We start from the raw sequence: 13,306 nt of genomic DNA, 5'->3' as shown, positions 1-13,306 counted from the left end.
AAGGAATTTTTTAAAATTATTATCTTATACTGTGTTTGTATAGGATCTCAATATTTACCAATTCCACCTAAAGCAGTTATGTGAAAGCAAATAAAAACAGTCAAACTAACCATGAATCAAGATCATATCATTTGCATATAAAATTACGGAAATGTCTAAAATGGCAATATTTTATACTTGGAAACCCTAAGAATGTCTTTCCAGCCTCAAAATAATAAAGTCAGCAAAACAGAACAGAAAAATCTCTTAAAGTAATAATAAAAATAAAATACCTAGTTCTGACATACTGAATACAATTTAAAATGAAGCTAAGGATGAAAATTACCAGGTTTAAAGAAGTTTTAGGAATGTGAATACGTAAAGTGTATGGAGGAATTAGGAAAAACTGGGCTATCCACAATGAAACTTTTTTGGGGTTAGAACTCTCTCACTTTGCAATACTGAAATACAAGAAGTACAGCAACATAGAACTACATTTCAGCAAAAACGTGAATTTTTTCTATGAAGCTGTTTGTATTCAAGATATTCAGTGTTATAGCATACCTTTATAACCAAAAAAGCCTTTAACCTTCTTGTTATCCAGTGGAATAAATGTTCCTATGATAAAATCACCAATAGCAAGTAGCAGGATCACCAGCAGAGTAATCTGTGCCTGAAATTTTAAAAATTACAATCAAAGTCAAGTATCTACCATATAGTCTGTGAACTGAAAGACTTGGTCCCAATAGGTTACAAAGATTTAAAGTAAGTCCATTTTCACTTATTACATTCAGATAAGTCATGTGGAAAACAACAGGACAAAAAAAAAACCAAACACAGGGAGGAAGAGTGAGCAGGAACTCACACATTTCTAAAAAGGAGAATTATGAGAAAGTTAAGAATTAAACTGGCCTTGAATAAAAAGAGATAAGTCCTAATAGTCTGGGACAGTGAAATGATCTTTACTAATGTCTACAACTAGGTGTAAGCAATAAAAATTGATTTCTCCACATATTCTCCTACAAACTGCTACTGTATATAAATAGTGATTAAGTGACTACGATAATTAATAATCATTAAGTTTTTTTGTGTGAGATTTCAACACTTGATATTACTGAAAAATCAAGGTTAAGCACAGTGGTTTTACTTTAGTTGTTTCAATCAATTCAGACTAATTGCATGAGAATCAGAAAATCAACATAACTGGGTTGCAAAAAGTAGAGAGGAAGATTTGAATTCAAAAGAGTTTTCATTCATTTTTCTAACAAAGTTTTGCAAACAAACTTGATTTTTAAAAAGTCAATTTTGGGGCACAAACTGCTTGACAGCATCATGACTCCTATTGTTTGAATAATTATATTTTAAAATATTCCACAGACAAAAAGAGAAAGTTTTCAGCAATATGCTGTTTTGGAATTTTACAGTTGAATTGCAAAGGGGAAAAACAAACAGTTTGCTGTGCCCTTTGAATTTTCATAACAGAGTACACGATCTGAGCTGGAAATCAGTCATGTGATAAGATCCACTCATTCCACCACAGTGTTAGGCTCCCCTCTGCTTGATTGCTGCAGCAAAATGCGAGGACTTCAGAAGGTTAAATCCTAAACTGAAGCTATAGAAACTAAGTTGAAAAAATTAAGACCACTACAGAAAAAAAAAGGATGTTTGTGGAGATCAGTCCTACAAACAATCTGATATAGAAAGAAGGCCTGCTCCACTGCAAACGATATGTTCAATGATGAGAAATAAAAGTTCCAGGTATAGAAGCTAGTTTTCCTTTTCATACATTGGTATCCACTGGTCTTGCCATTACCCATGGGAAGCAGGGAATAGTAAAAAGCCAAATCCTATAGAAGGAAGTATCAACTATAAAGCAACAAATCCCTCTACGAAGAAGGAGCACTGCTTTTTTTTTTTTTTTTTTTTTTTTAAAAAAAACACACATTTATTTGCTTGCTTTGTTCAAATTTCAGGTGGCCAGACTGCAAGTCTCATTGGTCAAAGTCTTGCTTTTCAGCCCAAAACTTTAATAAACTCTTTGCAGAATACACTTTAGTTTATCTAAAAGCGGTCTTACAAACCGACCATGAAAAGCACGTAGTCATTTTATCTTATCGCCAAGAAGAGGAGTCTCAAATTTAAGAGTCCACTTCACATCCAATGCTCAAAGTTTATTCATGATATTTGGACCTGAATATGTAAGGAAAATATGGCTCTCATTTCAACTCATTTGTCTGTCCATGCACAGTCAGGTCATGCCCTCAAATAACCTGTTCTTCTACAGAAGAACTGAAGATGGGATTTTATAAGACAGAACTCCCAAGTCATTTACCCTTACAACTGAACTAAACTGCTATACTGAAATATGGCCAGGCATCCACTGGGGCAGTGGTTCCCGAACTGGGGTTCATGAACCCCTGGGGGTTCACAAAATGTTACAGGGGGTTCTCAGGAAAAAATTCCTGAATGGTGGACAGGCAGCATGGGACCAGCAGCCCAGAGCCCCTGGACTTCCAAGAGCTAAGCAGATCAAAGCGAGTATATCTATCATACTGAGGAGATTTAAACTTCAAGACTCCTTATAAGAAACGGAAAGGGAGGTGGCTATTTTTTGATGTTTTTAAAATTAAATAGGCAGCTTGTGTGGTTTTTAAAATGATTAAGAAGAACAAGTTTAAGCTTTGTTGTAACATGCATTGTTTGCCTGGACTGCTCAAGACCTGAATGCTTGTGAAGGAGGAACTCTTTGAGTTGGCTGCTTAAATACCTTCATACTGTTTCACGTCTGATACTCCTTGAAGAAGCATAGGAGCCTTGTCTTATAACAGGCTTATTCTAAGTAATACAAGCTACGAAAGTGTGATCTTGGAAGAGTGTTGCTTTTTTCATAATGTAATAATAATAATAATAATAAATAAAGTGTGTAATAAGCATGTCATAAAAACAAATTTTATATTTCCAAGATCACTGCTTTTATAATTTATACTCAGGTAAAGGAGAAAATCCCTGGAAATATTCATTTTTAGGAGGGGGTTCGCGAGACTTGACATTTTAGTGAAAGGGGTTCACAGGTTGTTAAAGTTTGGGAAGCACTGAACTAGGGGAATATAAAAAGGGTCTGCAGAAAAGGGTTTACAGTTCCATGTTTCTATTAGTCTCCTCTGTACAAGATTGACAAACCAACAGGGTTTGGGGGGGAGGGAGGGGCATAGTTGTCTGCTGCTATGACTCTGATTAACAACCCCAATGATGGAGAACTGAATCTTTAGGTAAACAGGGTTTAATCCCTCAGGGAGGCCATCCATAAGAAGGTAGATTTCTCCAACAGATTCTGAGGGGATTTAGACCAAGGTCTACATATTATGTAAATGATTTTTACCAAATGCTCTTCCTTGCTCTAGATTTTAGAGATTTGAAAAGAAAGAGTACCACTCAAAGGTACCCATACTTGTGATTTAGACTCTCAAGCTGGAATATCAATCTGTGACCATCAAAGGGATTTAGGGCTCAAGGTAAAGCAAAGCATTCAGAAACAGATTCTGGAGTTTGCTATCGGTTTATTAGCCTAAGGAACTAGAATCTGGGAAATCAGTGTGGTTTTTCAAACCATTTTGTGAATTAGCAGATGGATGTCCACCCACACAAGTGGTCTTCCATGCACCAGAATGCCATTATTGAGAGCAAAATATTAGTACCTTGCTGTTGTTTTAAGTTGCATATAAATTTAGATGAAAAGTGTTTGGAGAGCAGATTATCATCAGAATATTTAGTTTAGCTCCCACTTGTCTGCTGCCTCCTTCTGGTAACTGAGCCAATTGGCCGTAAGGTAAGTCATGCCCAGGGTACAAGTTGCTCTGACAGGCAGGCTCCGTTCCTCCAGGAAAAGAAATATTCTAGTGGTCTGGTGGTTCAAGTTTGTTTCTCGATGGCACAAACATAGTATGTGGGCATGCATATACCATAAGCCATTGTTGTCCAGTTGTTATTTTTGCTGTGCAATGTGAAAATATTGCTAGATATTTTAGTATGATGGCTTCAAAAGTTTTGCCGATTACTTTGAAGGCACTAACAGAGATTGAAACAAGTTAATGGCAAAGATTCAGGAGTTCAGCATTGTCCACTGGACTTGTTTGTGCACAACACTGACATGAATAAGTACAGACTAACATGGCTACCACTCTGAAACCTATAAAACAATAGACATTGAAGACTACCTGAGCAGAGTACTGGAAAATGATTATAAACTTCATTTATATACATTAATAAAACTATTTTTCAATAGAAATTGAAATGAAGTGCTTAAAAAATTAGCTCAAAAATTGGCAACATCCAGAGAACATACTAAGAATTTGAGGTTCTGTTTTGTGTTTAAGTTCTTTGTGAACTGCTGTTGGCACTGCTACTGGATTACCTGGAGAGACATTCCCTTTCCCTGGATAAGCTACTGCTAAAAATGCACTTAAAATGTACTAAGGATACCCTCTTTCTTCATCTGGACTATAAAGATCACATCAGCTTGGATAACACGGTCAGGAATGAGGATATGCCAAATAATATGTACATCAACACAATATTGCCATTTTCTGTAACTAAGAATTCACAGGAAACAATGATGACCTGATCACCTACCATAAGAGGGAAGATATGATTTTTGAGATCTTTTGTGGTTAAGAATGTAGATCAATTCATTTCTTGAGTGATTCAGGGAAGATATTAAAATGGCAGATGGCTAGGCTGCACTGACACTGTGGGGAGGCATACAGAAGGGACACTGGGAACAAGCAAAGTAGAAGGTGTGCTAAATTGCTCAGACATATCTAGTAGAAGATGTGGTAAAAGTGGCAAGCTGGGCTAGGGCAGGCCACAGCGACTGCCCCACCACATGTATGAAAAGTAGATTCAGCATACAGAATCCTCAATCTGTCTTTAAAAGGAAACTTGGTCTTCTAATTACCAAAAATCTAGTTCATTTGAAATTTCCAGCATTCAAAGAAAATTCTCACTCCATTGCAAATGTTTGTAGAGATCAGTGGGTCTGAAGTTGCTCTTTCAGGTTGAGGGAATGTAAGCTAAGATCAGAGTATGGTGCAGTAGAAATATAAAAAAAAGTCAGGCAGAAGGAAGAGATGGGAACCTAAATTTCATTGTAGTAGACTGAGCAGGTCTAAACCCATGAATAACATCCAGATTAATAGCTCTCCAATGAGAGAGAAAGAGGACAATTTATGTGGTTACCTAACTGTATTATCTACCGAGTTGTGGACACTATCCATATTATATGCTGACTGTAAACCTTTATGTGTGTGGGTCTCTCTCTGGCTAGCTTGAAGGGGTGTTCCCCTTTAAGAGCTCCCTTACAGCAGGTGGGTACATAGGGGAAAGATTACAAGTACGTACAGAAAGGGCAGGAAACAGTTGGGGCCAGGTTAGGACTAGGTCACTGAACTGCCCTTTTTGCTGTCTGGAAAAGTGGGGAGATATTTATAACCCATGCAGACTGGTAGATACCCTCTGTACCAGGATTGGGTTTGCAGCACTCACTCTTTGTACTAGCCAAAAGAACTCTGTTCCCTTTTGACCCACTGTGGGTATTATGCTAGTTGCCCCTTTCCTTTGGGAACTAGGGAGGAAATTTTCCTCACTGACATGGGATGGGTTGGGTATTTTTTCCTTCCCCACAGCTGGTCTAGGACTCAGAGCACTGGAATAGGGAAGTTAGGTTGTAATGTTGCAATTAATATGTAAAACTTGTGGCAGATGTCCAGTGCAGGTACTCAGTATAGATGGAAGGGATACAGTTATTGGATAAAACGGATTGGAAAAGGATTTGAAGTAAAGCTTCCCATAAGGGAACTGAGTAAGAGGGGCTGGGGGCTCCTACATCTCATCAGCTGAGAGCTGGCCCCCCTCCTTTTCCTGACCTCCTTTAAAGGAACTGAAGAAACAGCAAGGAGCCAAACCCCTCTTTCCTACATTCTACAATTTGTTGCCAGGTACTCTCAGACATAATAACTGAATACATTTATGATCTATTTAAACTACATCCATGGCCTCTTCTTTTTATTTCCGACAGATAGAGAGAGGTGTGTACTAAAGTACAAATGTATATTAAAAAGTAACAGAATCTGGAACAGAACATACATAATACGATTATTGAGCTCCTCTAGGGTCTTCATACAAGTAGTGTCACCATTTTAAATTTTAGGTCATAGTTACTTACTTTTGCTTCCCATTCCATTCCTGCTACAGAGATACCTAACAATATAAGTACTGTGATGGCTCCTATAATTCTGATGTCATTCATCTCATCCAACATAAGTGCATCATTTTCCTAGAAGAGAACAATTTTAAAGACAATTACATACAGTGCAGAATGTATTTTTCCTACTACACAATGTAGAGGGAGTAGTGGTTTAGAAAGTGAATAAAAATAGTTTACCTTTATACCATTGATTCAAACCTGCTGATGTCGGTAAGCAAAAAATAGGACCAGCTGAAGATTGTTCAGAGGCTTAAATGAAATAGCTAATGGCCCCATTCACATGAAAATGAGTGAACAGGCAGTGACTGCTTTCAACCAACAGAACGGATATCAGCCAGCAACCTTATTGACAGGTTCCATAAAGAAGCCAGTCACAGAACTAACATTCACAAGTTACTCGTTGCTGACAGCGCAAACCCTTCCACAATGCCGTGCCACTACTGCTCTTCATGATATAACTGCTTTGTAGATAGGGGGTTCACTGTTTCTAGAGCTTTTCTTCTGGCACTTCTTTAGTAGTAGCTTTTTTCTACTAATATGTCTAAGAACTCAATTACCATCACTTAACTCTATATTACACCCGACTTCTGAATGTATGAGAGCCTGTGTGACATCTCTGGCTGCTGCTGTTGTGAAGGAAAACCTTAACTCATCTTCCTACCAATGCAAGATCATCCTTTGTATTACATTTACAAAGGTTCTGAAGTATCTAGGGGTGTGTGTGTGTTTTTTTTTTTTTAAACTAGTTTTAAATGTCCCCAGCAAAGAAACCTCCACCACTTCCTTTCATAGACTATTCTACAAACTAATACAATTTAGAATTGGAAAATCCTTGCTGGTATTCAGATGGCATTAAGAAAAGGAACATTTACACCCCCAGCCCACTCCTCTCATACTACTGTGAATAACTACTCTTCTTCCTTAATGTTTACACCTTTCAAATATTTGTAGATTTATGTACCCCAGCATCTTTAGCAGTTATTTGCCAAATTATATACATTTAGCTCTTTAAACCCTTAATCATTGCTGTCACTCATCTGAATTATATACAATTTGCCAATAGCTTTATGGTAATGTATTGCCCCAAACTGAATAATCTATTATATGCCAGGTGTGGTTATATCACAGGAAAGAGAGAGAGACTGATTATATAAGCTCCCTGTCACTATGTGTACTGATACCTCTGTGTATACAACCCAGAAAATGCACTGGCCTTCTCTTGCTGCCATATTGCTGCACAGACATGTTCAGTATTACTCCCAAGTCTCTACCTACATTACCACATTCCAGGTTCTCTCTTCTCATTAAGCATGAATTTTATGATTTTTCTCAATCAACTTCTGTCCCAGGGAAATGAGATCGTACTTGTGATTTTTAGTTAAGTTCATTCTATTATTTTCTGCCCATTTTTAAATCTTTCTAGATCCTTTAAAAGAAGCTTGGGAACATTCTACTAGACAACCATACATTTTAAGCTTTAAAAGGACTGCTTGACAACAACAAAATGCTTATTAGTAACTCATATTTCATCAGCCTTTTTTCTAAGCTGTCAATTTGATTTTTATTACAATTTTAGCTTAGTCCCACTCTAAAAAGGCAAAATGCAAAAAAATGTATTAATATCAAACTGAATGTCATCATTCAACAGTGTATTAATATGAGAAGTAATATTGTAGCACATCCTAAAACCGTATCAATACATGCTGCTGTTAACCGTAATTAATAAAAATTAGCATAAAGTCAGGGTAGTCATACAGATTAGCAAATGCAATCTATTTACCTGCAGCAGTTCTACAACTGTCTCTGCAAAACCAACCACATACATAGCTACTGCAACAGCATTAGCAAATGCGAAGATTAGGCCTATTGCGCCACCGAATTCAGGTCCCAGGCTTCTGGAAATTAAATAATATGCTCCTCCTAAAGAAAAATGATATGAAAATGCTTTAGAACTCTGGACAGCAACTCTGGACAGCAACAGAGCTGTAATTATTCATGTGGGCAAGAAAGTCACTAGCAGCAAGGAAATTCTTAAATCTTAGGCACTTATGATAATACAAATAACAAATCTCAACTACTTTCCTTATTTCTGTTCAAAAACTCAGTATGTAACAGATAGTGACAACTTATATCTAGAGATTATACTTCCCCAAGTTACTAAAATTACTTAAACCTGGTGCTTTACATCATCACCTGAGACATGCATTCACCAGAAATGCTTTGTCAGTCTTACTGTTCAAGCACACAACTGATTTGGAATTTTACAGATACTTGCTTGTCTGAACAGGCAAAACTATTTTGAAGGATGGAGGAACATTGAATGCTTTGTTACTTAGACACACTTTTACCTATAGATAACATGGAAGTAGACTTTTCCTCAGTGAGGACTTGTGCCTCTAACATGCACTGAAAAAATTATGACTTGTTTGTAAATCTGTTTATAAATACATATTTGGTATGGTGTTTGATTTTTTTTAAATAATCCATCAGATACATTGCTCTAGATTAGCATAAACATGCATATATAGTCAAGAAATACTATTTTGTTTCAATTATTACATGCTACAAAGTACTTGCTCCCTAGGCTGTTCAGAGCTACCCTGAAAGCAGCTTGGCTTTACACCCATTGGGAACAACAAGAGATGGCCATTCTGAAAGGAGAAGTTTTGGCTACTAACAGCCACATGAAGCTTCATTCCTATCAAAAACTGGAGGTTATAATCATTTTAAAAAGAGGACAGATCTTCATGGAATTCTCTGCAATATTATATTATATCTAAAAAAAATTTCAATTAGGAAGCACAACTTCAGATCATTAATCCTAAAAAAGTTCTTCAAAATGTAACCATTGCATGAGATTTCAGCAAGTTTGTACTACATGAAAATTTGAAGAATCTTCATTATAAAGATCATTTGGGACTAAAACATGGTTCAACATTTCTTTTGGCCTTCCCCATCCATCAATTTTAACTCCAACTAAGTTAACTTTACTTGTACATTCTCAGAAATTTCATTTTGTACTCAAAACCTAAGTGCTATAATTTTGAGGAGGCCAGCTATGGACCTGACAAGTCTGGGCATATCTTTCTAGATTTTCAAAATGTGGCATTAAGTGAAAATCCCCTAATTTGCAATAAGAAAGAATTTCTAAAAGATCTGTTTAAAGTCAGACAGCCCTTTAGTTCTCTAGTATTAAACAGGTAGAATCTATAGGAAATGCTGGAAATAAATATTGACTGGTATAGCACACAACTTGATAGAAAGTAGTCAAACCAACTGTGCAGAATGACTTATTTCTTGTTACCTGTCTAGAAAAAAGAAATTCTCACAAATACAAGAAATCCAAGTACAACAGTATATTAACATATGAATTCCAGAAGAATGAACACTGAAAACAGTTATATCTGATAAAATCCTTTGTTATCCAGTTTGAAATATATTCTCAGTGTCTTAATTTCCATGCACAAAAACTTTTTAAACAGAAAATGGGGCACTGGAGGCTAGATGGAAGAGTAACATCTGGGAAAAAAAATAGCAATTTAAAGAAATTTGACACTACAGAAATGTATGTTTTAAAAAAAAAAATTGCTCAATGGTTTAAGAATAAGTCTGCAGGCAAACAACACACATTCCCTTAATGATATCTCCCTATACTGGCCTTATCAGCAAAAGGTAGCCTTTGCATGTCATATTTCTATATTTTAATACTGACCTCTGATTGAAAATTTGTCTTTTATGTCTTTCAGCAACAATCTAACCTTTTATATAGGGTTTCATTTACTTGGACACAAAACAAACAAAAAAACCCGAAAAACAAAAAAACCCAACCTGTATCCCACTTAAAGAATACAACTTTTGCAAGGAAAAAATCCTCAAATTTCCATTTCAACACATAATTGGAGGTATGGGGAAATACAGAGCAAAACTCCATTAATTTCACAGAGTTGCAGATAATGGATGTTTTAAGTTGAAGATCTCATATTCTGAATCCAGTAACGTGTCAACTTCAGACTAGGAAATATTAACTACGTGTGCCTAAAAGGATCAGATGGGGGAAGAGAAGGAATAGATTTAAAAATAAATCCTAGAGTCTACATTCTAGGTTTGGAAAGATTAATATATGTAAATGGGTTGTAAACTACACTCTGGTTCTTTTATTATCTGTAAAGTACTTTAGCGCTCAGATTAAAAACAGTTTCTTATTACAAGACACAGGGTATGGCACTATTACCAGAAGCCTTGTCACAAGCATAAAATTGTCATTTGTCATTTAGCTGTTAATTAGAATTGACACATTTAACACTGTTCTCTTCTGTGTATTAAAGAGTAAAGCTATATTCTTGCTTCTCTCTTTAATACACAGAAGAGAACAGTGTTAAATGTGTCAATTCTAATTAACAGCTAAATGACAAATGACAATTTTATGCTTGTGACAAGGCTAACGTTTAGTTGTTGGTGTTCCTGCTATGTCTTATTTGCTCTGCAATGGTGGCATTTTTTGGTTAGTCTCTAAGGTGCCACAAGTACTCCTTTTATTTTTGTCTGTATGTCTAATCGTGAAGAGTTTTTTTTGTAACTGCTACTGCTTTACTTTGTTACTGGTTTTTATAATAAAATGGCTGACTGACTACTGTGATGAAATACTTTTGGAGCAGAGTAATCACCAGTGAAGTCTTTCCCTGCACCTTAAGCTCTTACTGAAATTATTTTGTAGGTACATAGTTGCTGGCTACAGGACAAGCATGCATGCTAACAAAAATGCCAGTCTCAAACCAATACCCTCTGAAGAGAAAAGCATTCAGATTATCTAAATGGTAACTTTTCAGAGCAATTGAACTTCTTTTGGAAGAGTCTTCCACCATAAAATTATGTGTTTCCAGGAACTTGTATAGTTCTGAAGAGAATAAACTGAAATACATCCTACTACAGGACAAAAACAGATGTTTTCTGAAACCATAAATATGTTTTTACCAGGAAATACATAAATCTCATCCAATGGATTCATCTATAAGAAAGAGTTAAAATTGCTTTTATTTAACCAAGCCATGTAACAGAAGTGGGGGATATTTAATAGCATACATTTTTGAAGGAAAAATACTTTTTTTTAAAAGACATCATTACTGAGCAAATATATGAGCATTTTAGCCACAGTTAAAGTACAAAGAACTGTTTACAAAAGTAGTTTTACCTCCTCTTACAAATCCATTGGTAGCTATTGCTGAAGTAGACATTCCTGTGATAGTTGTCACAACAGTTGCCATTGCAATAACCAAGACAGAAAGAGCTTTGAAAAGAAAAAAATAGTTACAATATATTAAAAATTAAAGCTAGCTTCAGAAAAATACACGTGCCTTGTACTTCATTGTGTCAAACTTAGAATCATAGAATATCAGGGTTGGAAGGGACCCCAGAAGGTCATCTAGTCCAACCCCCTGCTCAAAGCAGGACCAATTCCCAGTTAAATCATCCCAGCCAGGGCTTTGTCAAGCCTGACCTTAAAAACCTCTAAGGAAGGAGATTCTACCACCTCCCTAGGTAACGCATTCCAGTGTTTCACCACCCTCTTAGTGAAAAAGTTTTTCCTACTATCCAATCTAAACCTCCCCCACTGCAACTTGAGAGAATGTACTTTCCAAACAGGTTTGGATAACATTAAGCTAGGCACAGCTCTTGTACAGGTATGGAAGAAATCTTCTTCTCTACTCCACCACCCAGAGAGCAGGGCAGCTTTGCTCCCTAGAACCTGCTACAGAGGTGAGGCTTACTGTAGTCCAGTTCCGGACTAAGCCATCAAGGCTAAATTAAAGTATAGGTGTTAGCACATACACTCCATATCTATCAATCTCCTTTTCAGACCTAAGCTAAAAAATATGTAACTTTCACTCTGAAAAACTATGAAAGAGGAGTCAGATTAGACATTCTAGCAAGTTTTTCATTTAGCTTCTTAAGAATTTTATGATCATGCTGAGTAACAGGCGACATATCTGTATTATTCAGCCCCCCTTCCCCAATTGCTCTAAATGCGTTATCAATGATCCATGATTGTAGAAGTTACCCTGTCTCCATACATACAACTGCATTCGCTAAAACTAAATAAGATGTCACATTTTTTAAAATTGTACACATACCTATCCCAGCCTGTCCTACAATCCATGACAGTCTGATGAAGAGCATCACCCCCCAAATATTCAACATACATCGTACCTAGGAAAACAAAACACAAGACATAATATCTTCTCATAATTGCATGGTTTTAACATATACAAAGAGTTATTTTAGCTAGGCATTGCAAACAAAATGTATTAAGCCTACAAATAAATTCATACTTAAAATTTTGAATGGATTAGTTGCTGTAGCAAAACCCTTTTTTCCCTCCTAAAATGTTTTATGACTGAGTGACATTTTTAGGTATATACAAGAGTTACTGGTTTGGTTGGATGGAGTTTTTCATCTTTTATATCTTGGGAACAAGGAATTGTTTTCTGATCACAGGTTTCTTACCCACTCTATCTAGATCAGGGATGGAAAATTACACTGATTCAAGAACTGAAACCTAATATTTTTGACCTAGACCAATTCCAGAAAAAATGCCAAATTGGTCACAGAGAACAATGAGTTTCTCTTCCTCACTAGAGTATACACCATTGCAAAACTGACAATCCCAACTTTCTAATGGTCTATTGGAGCACCGGTTCTAGTCCTCTGCTGCTTTTGTTGTCTTATGTAGTGTCCTTTGTTCCTCCTTTGTTTTCAAACAAGGACAGGCACAGTTTAGTTATGGCAAGAGCTGGAAAAGCCTCTGGAACAGGCCATATTGCTTCTTCTGCAACTCTGTCATTCTGAACATTTTGTTTCAGAATCCTACTGTTCTGCACTCAAATTTTTTTTTAAAAGGCTTTTATTACCTGTGTGTGTTTTGATTTTGTTTTTTTTAATTTCTCAACAGAATAGTATAAATAAAGAATTTCCATTTTGCAGAATTTCAGTAATAAAATTAGCACAGAGTCTTAAAACAGATAAACAAACATTTCACAACATTGCCAAAAGAGAACAATTTAATTAACA

The 13,306-nt window shown here is 36.1% G+C and overlaps 1 protein-coding gene across 1 annotated transcript in view; it reads right to left on the bottom strand.

The window, feature by feature from the left end:
* The window catches only part of SLC12A2 (solute carrier family 12 member 2), a 101,388-nt gene that overhangs the window by 53,484 nt on the left and 34,598 nt on the right, over positions 1–13,306 (bottom strand). Inside the window, exons 3-7 of the mRNA XM_084629696.1 lie at positions 12,370–12,445; positions 11,430–11,525; positions 8,022–8,161; positions 6,200–6,310; positions 544–652 (exon numbers count right to left, since the gene is read on the bottom strand). Coding sequence (XP_084485822.1) covers positions 544–652; positions 6,200–6,310; positions 8,022–8,161; positions 11,430–11,525; positions 12,370–12,445 — 532 coding nt within the window. The remainder of the gene's footprint in view (positions 1–543; positions 653–6,199; positions 6,311–8,021; positions 8,162–11,429; positions 11,526–12,369; positions 12,446–13,306) is intronic.

Source organism: Lepidochelys olivacea, assembly GCF_965140295.1.
Source record: "Lepidochelys olivacea isolate rLepOli2 genome assembly, chromosome: 5".
Lineage (NCBI taxonomy): Eukaryota > Metazoa > Chordata > Testudines > Cheloniidae > Lepidochelys > Lepidochelys olivacea.
Note: the sequence above shows the minus strand (reverse complement) of the source record. Positions and strands in the feature narration are given on the sequence as shown.